General features: G+C 48.3%; 1 protein-coding gene across 1 annotated transcript; it reads right to left on the bottom strand.

The window, feature by feature from the left end:
- Nucleotides 1-800: 800 nt before the first annotated feature.
- On the bottom strand, nucleotides 801-2,944 carry Rpl29 (ribosomal protein L29). Its single transcript, XM_057768191.1, has 4 exons — nucleotides 2,923-2,944; nucleotides 2,657-2,701; nucleotides 1,906-1,970; nucleotides 801-1,257 (listed from the first exon to the last, which is right to left on the bottom strand). Exons 1-4 carry the CDS (start codon nucleotides 2,927-2,929, stop codon nucleotides 913-915), a joined length of 462 nt encoding a protein of 153 aa, XP_057624174.1. The 5' UTR covers nucleotides 2,930-2,944; the 3' UTR covers nucleotides 801-912.
- Nucleotides 2,945-17,334: the final 14,390 nt, after the last annotated feature.

Below are 17,334 nucleotides of genomic sequence, written 5' to 3'. Positions count from 1 at the left end.
ACCTCAGAGCAACCCTATCATAGGCCAAACCTGCTCCATTACAGCATCCCTAAGTCACCAAAGAGACCAGGGTTGGATCAAGGCTAGTTCTGAAGGTTAGTTGTACTCAGGACCCACTCTGTCCTGCAGAAAGCTTCACCAATTGGTTGCTCTGAGTAAGACCCTACTGAAGCTGGCAGTCAGCTTTGCTCCTGCACCCTGGGAGGTTAAACCAGATCTGTCAAAGCCGGGGCTGCCTACTCTAGTTGGTTCAGCCCAAGCCTGATCATCCTGAGTTCAGATTCCAGTTGTCCTCTAACCTCCATTCCACCATGAGCGCCATGGCACCCATGACACCTTACACAAATGTAGCAACGGGTCAGTGTTAGCCTGGGACTTGCCACCAAGCTGGTTTTACTTCCTCAGGACCCGTGTTTCCACAAGTTGTCCTGACTTCGTGACTCCCCAGCCAGAACACTAGGGATATGGCATCAGATGTAAGGCGGTGCCATCACCCACCTTCCCTTCCCGGAACCAGCACAACCCAGCGGTAGACGTTAGCAGGGTGCACCCATGACAGCTCTATGCCAGAGTATGCTCTCCCTACCCAACAAAGGCGGCTAAGGTTCCTTCCATTCCCTCAGCTTATAGAGCAGTCTAGATGCCTTGGCTCCCTGAAGTACCAACCATTCCATTTACTAAGTCCAGGCTATTCTGACTCCAGTCCACGCCCCCCTTCATCCAAAGCTGCAATCTTCCTCTACTCCAGCAAGGGTAGCAGTTCTACCCTAGTCCCATGACAACAGACACAGGTTAACAGAACTTGCCTCAAGTTTATTTGTAAAAACAGCATAAGGTCCTGAACATCTGCAAATACTGTGTAGGTGTTCACACCAGTCCATCTGTTTTCACATTGGCAGACTGAGACCTTTTTTATGGGGCCTTCACAGGGGCCTGAGCACCTTTGGGAGCCTGAGCTGCAGCTGAGGCCTCTGCCTTGGCTTGAACCTTGGGCTTTGTTTTTTGGAGCCTACGACCCCTGGCCATGTAGCTTCTAATCCGCTTCCCAAGCTTGGGGTGAGCAATTAAAGCCAGGCGGGTGAGTTTGCGGGTGGGGCCCTTTGGCACCTTGGGCTTCACCACCTGGGGCTTCACCAGGGCCTTGATGGCCTCCGCACGTGCGCTCATGGCCTTTGCATTATTTGCCTGCATCTTCTTCAGGCCTTTCTTGTTGTGCTTCTTGGCAAAGCGCATGTTCCTCAGGAACTTGGGGTCAACCTGGAAAATAGAAAAGACACATACAGTAATATATCCAGTCCCCAGTTATCTCGTGGAGCCCCTATCCACAAGAGTGACAATGTAAGTACATCAAGTTAACCTTGACCACAAGAAGGTTGGAGAGCATCAAAATCTATGAAGAATCTAGCTGCATGATTTCTGAAGTCCCTTAGGTCACCCTCCCCACCTCAGTGGAGGGAGTCCATTAAATACAAGACCATCAGATTCACCTCAAGAGCAAGATTGCAGGCAAAGAGCAGGCCAGGTGAAGGCTCAGCTAACCCCCAGGACCCACGTACACAGTGAAGTGGCCCGCAGTCTGGTACTAGGCAGGATCAAGTGCACAGAACCAGTCAGTGCAAAGAGACAAACCACAAGGTACCCAGTCCACAAAATCCCTCCCTCCCTCCCTCGAAGGCTTCTGCTGAGCAAGGCAAGTTCTTTTCTTCTCGGGAGCAAGTTACACCAGGGTAGGCAAGGTCAAGGAAAGCCATGACAGGACTCTGACAGGATAGAGAAAGGAGCAAAAGGTACTGGAAAACATTAAGCCAAAGGCCACTTAAGAGTAGCCAGAGGGTGAACCCAAGAAGAGAAAAAACAAACTACAACAGGCCCTAGACTGTAGACCTGGGGTCAAGATACACTTACCCCCTTGAGAGATTCATATCTTTGTGACCGGGGTTTCTTGATGCCATTTCTGTGCCATTTCCGGGCTGTAGGGTGATAAATATCCACAGATGAAAAAAGGAGGTACCATCTACTAAGACCACCTAACAATAGTTCTCAACTGTGGGTCGCGACCCTTGTTTACAATTCCTAACAGTAGCAACGAAAATAATTTTATGACACACGAACTGCATTAAAGGGTCGTAGGATTAGGAAGGTTGAGAACCACCGACCTCACATCACAGCAGGCATCGTCCTTTTGAGTTCTGAGAAAACATTCGGAACCAAGTGTTTTGTTTTTGGAGACAGTGTTTCTCTGTAGCTTTGGAGCCTATTCTGGAACTAGCTCTTTGTAGATCAGGCTGGCCTCAAACTCAGAAATAAGCCTCCCTTTGCATTGTGGGCATCTTAAGGGGTTTTCTGGCTCTCAAACTTGTAATCTCAAAACTGGCTAACAAGGGCTGGGCAGTGATGGTGCACGCCTTTAATCCCAACACTTGGGAGGCAGAGGCAGAGGCATCTCTCTGAGTTCGAGGTCAGCCTGGTCTACAGAGCTAGTTCCAGGGAAGGCTCCAAAACCACAGAGAAACCCGGTCTCGAAAAACAAACAAAATCCAACTCACTAACACCCTACCGGCTTCAGGCTCACCGGAAGGGAGACACGTTCTCCCTTCAGCTGTGTAAACCAACATTTGCTATGGTACAGGCACCGGCTGGAGCCCAAGGAACTTACACTGATTATGTGTGGTGTGGTTCTTGGACTTGGCCATGGCTGGACCTGCAGGAGAGACTAAGATTAGGGCTGGGGCTCCTCAGAGCGGACTACCTGCACCCTGAGCTGCTGAAACATGGAGAAACCAGACTAGGGCAGCAGCAGACGCTTCCGACTGACGACATCCACCGGCCTCGTAGCAGCCACCGAACGCGACCCTGCCTCTCAAACGCGGGCAATGAGGTCCTGAAATGAACTCTGCCGGCCCCCGGGGCGGCTTTCCCTACCATCCATTCCCTGCGGACGACCGAACGCCGTTCCCGCCCCGCAGCTTCTATGCCCCACAGCCCCGCAGCGAGCCGCCCTGTCCTCCCTGCGGCCCGCATAGCACGCCCCGCCGCCGCCCACGAGTCACGGATGGCATCGGATGCCGCTCGGCCAACACTCACTGTAATCGGCGGCTCCCGAAGCGCCTGCGACCGGAAGAGAAAGAGAAAGGCCGCGGTGCAGCACGGGAAATAGGGCCGTCACCGCCGGAAGGACCGACGGAAAAGCTTCCCTTAGTGTTGGTGGGGTAGAAAGGTTCCGCGACCAGAAAGGAAGGGCTCAATCGTAGACCCCGCACGGTTTGCGCCTGGCTCCGCCCTCTTTAGCGTCACGAATTTTTCTCTCCTCCTCCCCCTCTCTTTTTGATGGGGTCTCTCCATCCTCCGGCTGCAATTTTCTGCTCCTGGGGTTAAGAGCGCGGGGCAGCCATGGACTGCGAGGCGGGCCAGCCTTCCTTCTCTTCCCCCAGCGCTCTGGGGGCTACTCTTCATTAAAAGACCCCAAAAGCCGAGAGACCCTGTCTCAAAAAACCAAAAAAAAAAAAAAAAAACCCAAAAGCCAAGAGAGTCTTTGAGGGATGGATGTTAGGGAGCGACGAATCTGTGTTCTTTTTTTTTTTTTTTTTTTTTTTTTTTGGATTTTTCGAGACAGGGTTTCTCCGTAGGTTTTGGTTCCTGTCCTGGAACTAGCTCTTATAGACCAGGCTGGCCTCGAACTAACAGAGATCCGCCTGCCTCTGCCTCCCAAGTGCTGGGATTAAAGGCGTGAGCCACCACCGCCCGGCTAATCTGTGTTCTTAAAAACCTCACCTGGCTCCTGTGTGTACCATGGGCTGAAGAGGGCAGAAAAGAGGAGGAAGAAGCTGTGTAGACACCACACAAGGGTGCTGGCTGCCTGTGGCTGCTGAGAAATAAACTAGGAAAGAGAATAGACTGAACTTGGGGGTGCAGAAGATGAGGGAGAGAAAAGAGGCAACGATAGGCTAAGTCTGGTTCAAAAGACTGGGTGCATGGTGGTGCTGATTACAGGATGAGGACAGGAGGCAGCTTTGTGGTTTCTTTGTAGATAGATGCATTAGGTGTGGGATGGAGCTGGGTGAGGTGACATAGGCTTGGACTAGCAGCCACTTGGAGGCCGGGGAATTGCAAGTTTTGACGTCTGCCGGAGTAACTCAGCTAGATTTTGTCTCAAAAAAAAAAAAAAAAAAAAAAAAAAAAAGGCCGGGCGGTGGTGGTTCCAGGACAGGCTCCAAAGCCACAGGGAAACCCTGTCTCGAAAAACCAAAAAAAAAAAAAGTTTATCCTTCCATGCCTTTAATCCCAGCACTCAGGAAGAAGAGTCAGGCAGACTCTGTGGGTTCAAGGACCAGGGCTATGTAGAAAGACTCTGTCTCAAAAATATTTTTTTTTCTCACATCCACCCAGCACCTAGGGCCTGAGTCTGAGACAGAAGCAGGAGGCAGGAGTTCGAGGTCATCTTCAACTATATAGCTGAGACCAGGCGGGCAGTGTTCTACCCTGTCTCTAAATGCAAAAACAACGTGCTAGTGAGGTAGATAGCTCAGCGGGTGGGAATGCTTGCTGCTCAAGTCTGAATTCGAAGGGACCCCCATCAGATTGTGGAAGGGTAGACCAGCCTCCTGGATTGTCCTCTGATTGCCTGAAACACCCACATACAGACTCTCAACTATCGTAATTAACAACAACAATTTTTTTGGGGGGGGTTTTTTTTTTTTTTGGTTTTTCAAGACAGGATTTCTCTGTAGCTTTGGAGCCTGTCCCGGAATCGCCCAGCAACAATTTTTTTTTTTTTTTTAAGAAAACAAAGTTAAAAATTTTAAAGCAAGGGGCTGAGAGATGGCTCCGAGGTTAAGAGCGCTGCCTGCTCTTCCAAAGGTCCTGAGTTCAATTCCCAGCAACCACATGGTGGCTCACAACCATCTGTAATGAGATCTGGTGCCCTCTTCTGTCCAGCAGACATACACGCAGACAGAGTACTGTATACTTAAATAAATATTTTTTTTAAAAAAAAGAATGTTTAAAAAAAATTTTAAAGCTAGCTGGGTGGTGGTGACCCATGCCTTTAATCCCAGCACATGGGGAGGCAGAGGCAGGTGGATCTCTGTGAGTTCAAGGCCAGCCTGGGCTACAGAGCTAGTTCCAGGAGAGCTAGGGCTGTTACACGGAGGACCCCTGTCAAAAAAAAAAAAAAAAAAAAAAAAAGTTAAAGACAGGACAAGTTACGGAGGGACACTAGCCACTTGAGTGTGTGGCTTTGGCAGGCCCTGCCCTCTCTCATTCTCTCTGTCTTGGCTAAAAGCCATTAGATTATATCCAAAGTCTATTAATTTATTTGGCCAGTTCCTTCTGAGACTATCAAGATCCAGCTATCAAAGTATTGAAGTCTAGCAATCAAAAGCCCCCTTTTGGTTTGGTTCACCTAAAAAGCATGCCCAGTTAAAATTAACCACATCATCCTAGCACGTGGTTTCCTCCTTTCCTTACCTTTATAAACTGCTAATTGCCTATGTGCCACATCTGTCTCCTCCCTATCCAGAGGCAGTACTTTGTCCCTCTGGGACGAATACATCCCCTTTCCCTTGTTCCCTTCCCCTTCTCCCTCTATCTCCTCTTTGTCCCTTATCCCTGCCCTCTGTTCTTCTGGGACAGATAAATCTTTTTTTGTGCTGAGAACTTGATCTTGGGGTCCTGAGCTGATATTTTTCCTTACAGTGGTAATATAACTGTGGTAACATGGGCCGTTTGTATAATATGCAGGAGGCCCTAAATTCAATCCCTGTACCAGGGGGAGAAACAGAGACAGAGAGGGAGAGATCAAAATCCCAGTAACTCAGTGGCCCTTTGCTTCTTTGTTGTATAGTTCTGACTCCATGTTGCAGTGAGGCCTGTTTTTAAATTGTGTTGGCTTATGTATATGAATTTTAAAAATTTTTTATTGATATTTATTGAGCTCTACATTTTTCTCTGCTCCCCTCCCTGCCTCTCCCCTCCTCCCTTCAATCCTCCCCCAAGGTCCCCATGCTCCCAATTCACTCAGGAGATCATGTCTTTTTCTACTTTCTACTTCCCATGTAGATTATATCTATGTAAGTCTCTCTTAGTGTCCGCATTGTTGTCTAAGTTCTCTGGGATTGGGGTTTGTAGACTGGCTTTCTTTCCTTTATGTTTAAAAACCACCTATGAGTGAGTACATGTGATAATTGTCTTTCTGTGTCTGGGTTACCTCACTCAAAATAATGTTTTCTAGCTCCATCCATTTTTCCTGCAAAATTCTAGCTATTGTTATTTTTTTCTGCTGTGTAGTACTCCATTGTGTAAATGTACAACATTTTTTTCTAACCCATTCTTTTTTTAAATATTTACTTATTTATTATGTATACAATATTCTGTCTGTGTGTATGCCTGCAGGCCAGAAGGCATCAGACCCCCTTACAGATGGTTGTGAGCCACCATGTGGTTGCCGGGAATTGAACTCAGGACCTTTGGAAGAGCAGGCAATGCTCTTAACCTCTGAGCCATCTCTCCAGTCCCTTCTTATCCATTCTTCGATCGAGGGGCATTTAGGTTGTTTCCAGGTTCTGGCTGTGACAAACAAAGCTGTTATGAACATAGTTGAGCACATGTCCTTGTGGCCCAATTGGGCATCCTTTGGATATATACCCCAAAGTGATATTATTGGGTCTTGAGAAAAGTTGTTTCTTAATTTTCTGAGAAATCACCACACTGACATCCAAAGGGGCTGTACCAGCTTGCACTCCCACCAGCAATGCAGGAGTGTTCCCTTTACCCCACAACCTCTCCAGCATAAGTTGTCATCAGTGTTTTTGATCTTGGCCATTCTTTTTTTTTTTTTTGACAAAAGTCTAGTTTTATTTTGCTTGTACAGGTATTAAAATACATATATAGATGCGAGTGGAGGTACATGCACTACCCCAGCACTTAGGAGGCAGAAACAGGAGGATCTCTGTGAGTCCAAGGCCAGCCTGATCTACATTCCAGGGTAGCCGGGACTACATAGAGACACCCTGTCTTGAAAGAAAGAAAGAAAGAAAGAAAGAAAGAAAGAAAGAAAGAAAGAAAGAAAGAAAGAAAGAAAGAGGGAGGGAGGGAGGGAGGGAGGGAGGGAGGGAGGGAGGAAGGAAGGAAGGAAGGAAGGAAGGAAGGAAGGAAGGAAGGAAGGAAGAAGGGAAGGAAGGAAGGAAGGAAGGAAGGAAGGAAGGAAGGAAGGAAGGAAGGAAGGAAGGAAGGAAGGAGAGAGGAAAGGAGGAAACGATCTTGGCCATTCTTACAGGTGTAAGATGGAATCTCAGAGTTGTTTTGATTTGCATTTCTCTGATGGCTAAGGATGTTGAACATTTCCTTAAGTGTCTTTCAGCCATTTTAGACTCCTCTGTTGAGAGTTCTCTATTTAGGTCTGTACTCCATTTTTTAAAATTGGATTATGTGATCTTTTGGTGTCCAATTTCTTGAGTTCTTTGTATATTTTGGAGATCAGACCTCTGATGTGGGGTTGGTGAAGATCTTTTCCCATTCTGTAGGCTGTCGTTGTATCTTGTTGACTGTATCCTTTGCTTTACAGAAGCTTTTCAGTTTCAGGAGGTCCCATTTTTAATTGTTTCTCTCAGTGTCTATGCTGCTGGGGTTATATTTAGGAAGTGGTTCCCTGTGCGTATATGAATATTTTGTCTGTGTGTATGTCTGTACCATGTGCATGTCTGACTCCCAGGGAGGCCAAAATTGGGAACTGAACCTGGGTCCTCTGGAAGACCATCTCTTTAACCAATGTAATTTTTTTTAAAAAGATTTATTTATTATGTATGCAATGTTCTGTCTGAACGTATGCCTGCAGGCCAGAAGAGGGCACCAGATCTCATTACAGAAGGCTGTGAGCCACTCTGGAAGAGCATCCAGTGCTCTTAACCACTGAGCCATCTCCCCTAGCCAGTGTAATTGACAAAGAGTGGGGTGTGGGGGAGAGAGAGGATGAACGCCGAGGCACGCATACGGAAGGAAGAGGATAACTTACAGGCGTCAGTTCTCTCCGTCCCATCATGTGGATCCTGGGGAACAAATTCAGGTTGTCGGGCATGGTGCCAAGTGCCTTTATCCACTGAACCATCTCATCTCAGGGGCCTTAAGTGTTTCAGGCTGGCCCAACTTGATATGTAGCTCAGGACGACCTTAAATGTCTGATCCTCCTGCCTCTGCCTCCTGAATGCTAAGATTTCAGAATGAGCCACCATATCTGGTCTTATGCAGTGCTGGGGATCACTAGGCAAGCACTTAGCCCGCATCAGTTGCCGGTACACTCCTCTCTAAACTGGTCACTCCTCTCAGTAACTCCTCTTTTGTGGTAAAAACATCTTGAAACATGTCCTAGTACTAGAGGCAATGGATGAGCTAGTTTTGGGAGCACAAGCTGTAAGGTAAATGGTGTCCTCTAAGTGGATTTTTAGGGAACACTCCCATTTCCCACCTTATGCCTATGCATGGTGGGATATGCATATAATGAAGAACAAATACATCATGGGAAAGGACATGCACAGTGTGTAAAGGCATACATGACCCAACCCAATCAATCAAAACAAAACAAAACAAAAAAACCCAAAAAACCAAATAGGTACTAGCAAGATGACTCAGCAATTAAGAGCACTGCTACTCTTCCTGAGTTCAATTCCCCGGCCCCACATTTTGTCTCAGAACCATCTGTAACTTCAGTCCCAGGGTATCTGATACCCAGGGTATCTATTCTGGCCTCAGCAGGTACTGCACTCATGTAGTACACATACTTACATGCCGGCAACACACCAATACACATTAAATAAATCCTTTCAATTTATTTACTTAATTTTTTAAGACAGAGTCTCCCTATATAGTCCTGGATGACCTAGAACTCACTGTGTTGAACAGGCTGACTTCAGATTCACAAAGATCCGTCTGCCTCTACTGTCCTGGAACGCTGTAGACCAGGCTAGCCTTGAACTAAGAGATCTGCCTGCCTCTGCCTCTGAGTGCTTGGATTAAGAAATGTTCTGCCACTGCCCAGCCCTTTTTTGTTTGTTTGTTGTTGTTTTAATCAATATTTGTTTGTTTCTTTGTTTTTTATTTTTTTGAGACAGAGTTTCTCTATGTAACAGTCCTGACTGTCCTGGCATCTGCTTTATGGATCAAACTGGCCTCTGCCTCTCGAGTGCTGGGATTAAAAGTGTGTGTCACCACTGCCCGGCTCAACATTTTTTTTTTATATTTATTTATTTATTTATTATGTATACAGTATTTTGTCTGTGTGTGTGTCTGCAGGCCAGAAGAGGGCACCAGACCTCATTACAGATAGATGGTTGTGAGCCACCATGTGGTTGCTGGGAATTGAACTCAGGACCTTTGGAAGAACAGGCAATGCTCTTAACCACTGAGCCATCTCTCCAGCCCTTCAACATTTTTTTAAAGAGGCACCTATATGGCAGCAGAGGCTGCTCATTTGTTTTATATTATTATTATAGTTTATATTATTTGCAATATTGTTTGGCCAATAGCTTAAGCACATTTCTAAGCTAGCTCTTATATCCTAAACTAACCCATCTCCATTAATCTGTGCATCACCGTGAAGTTATGGCTTACTGGCAAAGTTTCGGTGGGCTCTAGTGGAGGCATCCATTTCCTGTGGTGGCTCCATGGATTCTCATTCACTTCACCTTCTTTCTCCCAGCATTCAGTTTAGTTTTCCAGCCTAGATCTATTCTGCTAAGCCACTGGCTGAAACAGCTTTAATCATTAACCAATAAAAGCAACACATATACAGAAGGACTTCTCGCACCACCTATACCTCGACGTAACCCCTAGCAGCCAACTTCTACTGCTGGGTCACAAAAGAATGCCCTGGGTAGTAACCAGCAGCTCTTGGGTTTCAATCCTTCAAACAGGAAAGAACCCTGAAACAGCCAGCACAAACAGAAACCAGCATCAGCAGGAGTGGTGACACTGGAACAGAGGAATGAAAGGTAACTATTTTTGGCAGGGTTTAGCAAAGGGAACTGTGATAACTTTAAAGAAACCAGGCTGGAATGGGCAAGATGCCCCAGCAGGTAAAATTCCTCAAAGCCCAAGCCCAGTGACCTGAGTTCCAACCCCATATCCCATGACGAAAGGAAAGAACTAACTTCCCAGAGTTGCCCTCTGGCTCCCGCCCGTGCCCTCTGGCATGTGCACATCCACACTCACCTTTCAGGTGAGCAGTTGGCCCTCCAATAGCTCTTTAAAAAATGAATGTTGGGGGCTGAAGAGATGGCTCAGTAGCTAAGAGCACTGGCTGTTCTTCCAGAAGACCCGGGTTCAATTCCCAGCACCTATATGGTAGCTCAAAACTTTCTGTAACTCTAATCCCAGGGGATCTGATGCCCTCATATATACGCAGGTAAAACACCAATATGCATAAAATTTTAAAAAATCATTTTTAAAAATTGGTAGTTGTAGAATGAACAGTATGGAAAGGCCACAGTCTGATGGAAAGCCAGATTCAAAGATGGCAGATGGCTCTGCAATCAATACCCCTGGGCTATGAGATGAAGAGACTGGAGATGAAAGACCAGCTACTAGCCTGGGAAGGAGGCAGAGTCAAGACCTTTCTCTGACTATAACTCAGTGAGGCCTGTCCAAGGGGTCCATGACCAGGAGCCACCAGCCAGCCAGCCACGCTGCGCTCTCTCTCTCTCTCTCTCTCTCTCTCTCTCTCTCTCTCTCTCTCTCTCTCTCTCTCGACAGGGTTTCTCTGTGTAGCTTTGGAACCTGTCCTGGTGCCCAGGGAGGTCAGAAGATGACACTGGGTCCCCTGGAACTAGAGTTAAAGATGGTTGTGAGCAGAACTTAGGTGATGGGAACAGAACTTAGATCCTCTTAATCATGGATCCATCTCTCCAGCATGACCATAATTTTTAGGGTCTGATGTGTGATAAGGCCAGCTTTGGGCACAAGGATAGTTTTCTTTCTAGGAACAGTTTATTCTTTCATCCTCTGCTGGTCTTTGTAGGGAAATCTTAGTGGGAACCCTGTTGCTATTCAATTTGTTACATCTTGTTACAATGTGTACAATTTGTACACCTTTTTCTAGGCCATGAAAATCCTTTGTAACAGTTCTAGTGAGATGGCTCAGTTGTTTAAGAGCACTGGCTGCTCTTGCAGAGAATTTTGTTTCCAGCACCCACATAATAGCTCATAACCATCTGTAATTCCAGCTTCAGGGGAATCCAATGACCTCTTCTGACTTCTGTGGGTACCAGGCACACATAAGGTGTACATACAGGCAAAATACTGATGCGAATCTAGAAAAGATTTTTTGAAGAAAGAAAAAAAAAATACATAAAAATTACATTGATTCTGAGAAGAGGTGACTGAACAATACCAAATGCCAAAGGAGCATCAGGCACAAAGACAGCAATGAAGACCTTTGCCCTTCCTCTAGGGTCCTCTATGGTCAACATCCTTCCATTTCTACTTGTGTCTTGTTTGGTGGGTTTGTTTGTTTATTTGTTTTGGAGACAGGGTTTCTCTATGTAGCCCCAGCTGACTTAGAACTCAGAGTTGTGACCAGGTTGGCTTCAAACTCATACAGACAGACCTGCCTCTGCCTTCCAAGGGCTGCGATTCAAGTGTGCCACCAAGTCCAGCATTATCTTTGAATACGTGCTTTTTTTTTTTTTTTTTTTTTTTTTGCCTTGACTCTAGTCCATGGAGAGGCCTAAACCATCTCGCCTTCCTGAGTCTTCAGGCAGAACGCTTGCTGACTTAGCAGAGCATGGCTCAGCCAGTCTCATTCTGTATGTGGATGGAGAAGGATGGAAGCTTAACTGACAAGACAAACTTGAACTAAACAATCTGCATGGGGACTGGAGAGACGGCTCAGTGGTTAAGAGCACTGGCTGCTCTTCCAGAGGTCCTGAGTTTGATTCCCAGCAACCACATGGTGGCTCAGAACCATCTGTAATGAGATCTGGCGCCCTCTTCTGGCATGTGGGCATACATGGAGGCAGAATGTTGTATACATAATAAATAAATAAATAAATCTTTTTTTAAAAAAATCCACATGCCAGCTATCTAAACCACACATCCTTCTTTGGCCTCTCCAGATCCACATCCCAACCTAAATGGAGTTCAGCAGAGCCAGCTCAGCGAAGTAACATGGTTGGAGGCAGCTGGGGTTATGTTAGTGATACCTTTCACGGTACCGGGTGTCTGTGGGAGCCCAATAAATGTCTGAAGAATTAAATCCACACATGACACAGCTGCAGAGTCATCCTTGACTACATGTGGGACTCCACGTCAGCTTGGGGTAGGAAAGACCCTGACCCCCCCCCCCCAATTGTTTCCAAGCCACTGTCTGTTCCCAGGGCTGGTGACTTCCTAATACAAAGGGTGTTCAAACAGCAGCTGAAGCTGGAGGAAAAAAATCAGGAACAGGGAATGAAGGGCTGAATGATACAATTCATTTTTTAAAAAAAGCAACTATGTATTTATTTATGGCCTTTCAAGACAGGGTTTCTCTCTGTAACTTTGAAGCCTGTCCTGGAATTCATTCTGTAGACCATGTTGACCTTGATCTCTGTATGTCTGTGTGAGGCTGTTAGGTCCCCTGGAAACGGAGTCATTTGTGAACAATGGCTATGTGGATGCTGGGAATTGAATCCATATCTTCTGAAAGAGCAGTCAATGCTCTTAACCACTGAACCATCTTTCCAGCTCTTTATTTTATTATTATTTTATTTTACTATTATTATTTTTGTTGTTGTTTTTGTTTTTTGAGACAAGGTTTCTCTGTGTAACAGTACTGACTGTCCAGTCTGGCCTCCAACTCACTGAGATCCGCCTGCCTCTGCCTCCTGAGATTATTTTATAATTTTTAAAATTTTTTTTAAAGATTAATTTATTATGTATACAGGGTTCTACATGCCAGAAGAGGGCATCAGATCTCATTATAAACTATTGTGAGCCACCATGTGGTTGCTAGGAATTGAACTCAGAACCTCTGGAAGAGCAGCCAGGGCTCTTAACTACTGAACCATCTCTCCAACCCTATTTTATTATTTTTAATAATGCGAATGCACGTGGATCTCTGTGTGGGTGATGCCAGAGCATCAGACGCCCTGAAGCTAGAGTTACAGGTAGCTGTGAGTTACTAGGCACGTGGGCACTGAGAATCCAACTTGGGTCCGGAGAAGAACAGCACGCACTGTTATCACTCAGCCGGTCCTGCAGCCCCAAAATACATTTTTTCCCAAAAAATGCATTTTTTTCCCCAAAAAATACAATTCTTAAGTTTACTTTCTGTCAAGAACCTGGATTTCAAAGCTCCTGGGCAAGAGAAAGAAGTGCTGCATTCCCGGGACGTTGCCCTGGGGCTCAGGATCTGTCAGTACCAGTGGAAGAGGAAGGTGCAGGCTAGGTCATCCCAGACCCCTGCAGCTCCTGGCCGCTGAATTTCTCCCTCCTGCTCAGGGCTTGTGTCCCAAATGAGGAATGTGAGATTGTCCACAAGGGGGCAGCATGGGACCATAGATGAAGTTCAGTTACAGCAGGCTCTCTGCTCCCTCCCTTGGGAAGATCCTGTAGCCACCCCAGCTGAGGCCGCTTCTCGTTCCTTTCCGGCTGACAAACGTGCAGATAAGGCCCCTGGGTTTTAGGTTAGTTCTTATGTCAGGTCACCCTGGACTAACGACTTCTAGGATGGTGTTGCGATGTCTTTCCTGGAGAAGAAAAGGGGACTCTGGGCACCACTAGGCAGCCAAGGCCATGCCTTCCAGCGATTAAAGGGACAGACTTTAAAACCAGCGCACTTAGGTTTAAATTCTGACTTCCACTGACTGGACGAGCGTCTCCCCTCATTGACCCTCAGTTTGCAGCACCCCACACTGAACGAACAGGAAGTCTGCCAGAGCCCAGACTGTGTGCCGCGGTGGCCGAGGGTCGGAGGCCGAGGGTTGGTTCTGGAGTCACAGCGTGGAAAACAGGCTCCTTTTAAAGGTCTCACAGCCCAGAGGAAATGTTCTGTGGCCCATGGTCACACTAGGATCCAGGAGGACATGGGATGGTTTGTCCTTCATGAGACCATGCAAGGATCCCAACAGTAATGACATCCAGGTGACATAAAAGCCAGAATGGCAGGTGAGAAGCAAGAAGCTCGGAGTAAGGAAATGAACAGCCAGGAAGGTGGGAGGGAGGGAGGGAGGGAAGGGCAGAATAGGTGAGCACCGCTAGACAGACCGGATCCCTGAAGTGGGCCCCCACTCCCACCCCCAGACACAAAGCGAGGCTAAGACGACTCTTCACAAAGAGCATCAGAACAGGAAGAATGAAGCAGAGGGCTAAGAGGGACACCCCTCTCCCTTCCCTCCCCAGCAGCCTCCACTGGCCCCAGCAATGCCGTTGCCTTGGCAACCACAACCCCCCTCCTGTTCCCCTTTCTCTTGTAACCCCTTCTTGCCTGGATTCCCCTCCTGCCTGCCCCCCCACCCCAGCCTAGGCTGAAGACGGGCCTGGGGGTTGGGAAGGGAGGGCTCTGCTCACCAAGCAGTCCCAGGGTTAAAGCTCTGCGGGCCTCCCAGGACCGCCCCTCCCTGGGGATCTTCTGATCTTCTGGAAGGCTCTTGAAGGGGGAGAGAGGGCAGGATGACGTGACCTTTCAAAGAATTCCTCTGAATGGATGAGAGGGACTATCATGGCCCAAAGCCTTCAAGCCCTGACTGGGTCCCCACCCTCTTCCAGTAGTCTGAGGCTTGCAAGCCTCCCTTGCCAAGACCAACAGGCTTATTGGTGAGGACACTGAGGCTGGGGAGAAGGACCCAGTCCAGCGGCAGGAGGGAAGTATGTGGCAAGGTCAGGCAGGGAAGAAAGGGTTGAGGCATGCCAAGCAAGGAAGGCCACAGGAGGAACATAGCAGGAGGAAGCAGTGTCCTCAGAAAGCCTGCCCTACCCCCACCAGCTCCTGGACTCTGAGGTGCCTGCCTCCACCATCAACCCAAGGCAATAGGGACTGAGGAAAGGAGAATTAAGCCTGCCTCTAGTCACAGAGGCTGCTTGCTGTTACAGGAAGAGCTGGGGATCTGTGGGAATGCCCCTAAACAGCTCATGTGTCCCCTGACAAAAGGGATGTGGCAATGAGCCTTGGGCTCTCAGCCCAGCACACGCCTTTCCTAGCGGGGTGACACTGGGTAAGACACACTGCCCAAGGGCTGCTGAACCTCCGTTCTTGTTTCGCCATTCCCCTCCACACAGGCTGGGAGATTCCCGTGACACTATAGACACAGAGGGAGCCCTTCAGGCTTCACCAGGCAGATTGGTGAGGTGACTGTCCTTGTACAGCTCAAGTCCCAAACTTGTATTTGTTAGGCTAGGGTCACTGCTGCCACCACCCAGGGTGGTGCAGAGGCTGGGGACTGGGGAACACGAGGCCCAGAATGGAGAGGTTGAACAGAAAGGGACCACAGGGGATGGAGGAGAGGCCTGGGAACCCTCCTGTGAAAAGGCAGGCCTTGTGGGGTCAGACAGGAAGGAAGGACATAGCAGGATGGGCAGGTCAAGGGCCAATGTGTCCCACAGCTCTCCCAGCTGATCCGGACTTCCTTGAACTGTCACCGCACTTCGGAAGCTTCTGAGACTCCAGAGACCTGGCCTTGTGCTTGTGTTGGGGATGGGGTCATACCTCTCCTGAGCTCAACCCTAACCCAGGGTCAGACAGGGAAAAGGGCCTTCCTGTGGGACAGGAGCTGGAGAGCTTTGCCTGGTTATGATTTGACTTTGCCAAGTCTCACCAAGACCTCTTGATAATCCCATGATGCAGAAGACTGAGGTTGAGGAAAGCGAACTGAGCCTTCCCCCCTGTCAAATTCTTCCTGGGTGCTCCTCTGGGCTTGGACACTGATGCCAGCTTGAGGAAGGAAGCTGATGCTTTTCCTGTGAACTGGCTCCCAGGTAGAAGGGAGCTGGGGCACCAGTGGCAGCTGCGAGATCCAGGGCCCCCTCATCCCTAAAATGTGCTCCCATTCCCGTCATTAGAAACAGCTCCATATTCTCAGGATTGCCAGAATCCTTCTCAGGCAGCTTGTCAGCTTGAGCAGACAGCCCCGCCCCACCATGGCGGGTTGTGGTGAGCTCTCCAGACCCATTCATTCCAAGCACCCATAGGACCCTGACTCAGTGACCTGCTCACACTGGTGCTCTCTGGCCATGGTTAATCCCGAGGCTACTCTCATGTTTGGCTGCCACTTTGGCCTTTGCCTCCTGGTAACTCCTGGCAGCCAGCTTCTCAAAGGGTGACATGAACCATACGGGGTGCAATGCACCTGCTGAAAGGAACAGTATCCGGACAAGACACCCCAAAACCAAGTGCTCAGCACAAAGGAGATTGATTTGTCCCAGAGGGACAGAGAGAGGAAATAAAAGACAAACACAGGAGACAGAGGATGAGGGAGAAGGGAAAAGGAACGAGGGAGGGAGAAGGGATATTTGCCCACGAGGGACAAAGGGCTACCTCTGGATAGGGAGGAGACAGACTTGACCCCTAGGCAAATGGCAGTTTATAAAGGGGAAACCCAATGTTAGGATGAGTTGGTTAATTTTCATTGGTCATGTTAGTGAGGGTGACCAAAAGGGGGCTTTTGATTGCTGGACCTCAATACTTTGATAACTGGACCTTGGTGGTCAGCCTCAGGAGGAGGAAGTGGCCAAATAAGGGAATAGACCTTGCTGCCTAACGGTTTAGCAAGGTAGAGGGAATCAGGGAGAAGGGTAAAAGGCAAAACCTGTCGATGGCATGTTCGGGCCTGCTAGAGCCCTTTATCTGTAACCCCAGAATGCTAGGGAGCTAAGGGCAGGAAGATGAGAAGTCAAGGAGTCTAGCCTCATCGGTAGGTCTGATACAGCCTGGACTACAGGAGACCCTATTGAAAGAGAAGAGAGACAAGAAGAGGGTGAGAAAGGGAGGAGGGAGGGAGGGAGGGAGCGAGGGAGGGAGGGAGCAAGGGAGGGAGGGAGCGAGGGACGAAGGAAGGGATAGAAAGCCAGAAAGGGAAAATAGAGGTTCCCCTGCCCTACCCTCAAATCTCTCCTGATCAGAGAGAGATTGCCTGCCCCTTCTTGGTGCATTGCTTTATAAATGGATAGGGATGTGGGTGTGGCTTGGTGTGGGCGAGGGAGGGGAGGGTGCTGGAGCAGGACCTACGGGTTGGTCTGAAGACCAGACGCTGAGGGGTGGCAGTAAAGGGCATTTGGGGACCCCCGACACTCTTAACAACGTACTCTAGCACTCGGAGCTAGCGGGGGAGAGGACTGTCTCACCGCCTGCTGCCCGCCTGGCACCCAGCCCGA

The sequence above is a fragment of the Chionomys nivalis genome, chromosome 4 (genome assembly GCF_950005125.1).
Source record: "Chionomys nivalis chromosome 4, mChiNiv1.1, whole genome shotgun sequence".
In the NCBI taxonomy this organism is placed as follows: domain Eukaryota; kingdom Metazoa; phylum Chordata; class Mammalia; order Rodentia; family Cricetidae; genus Chionomys; species Chionomys nivalis.
Note: the sequence above shows the minus strand (reverse complement) of the source record. Positions and strands in the feature narration are given on the sequence as shown.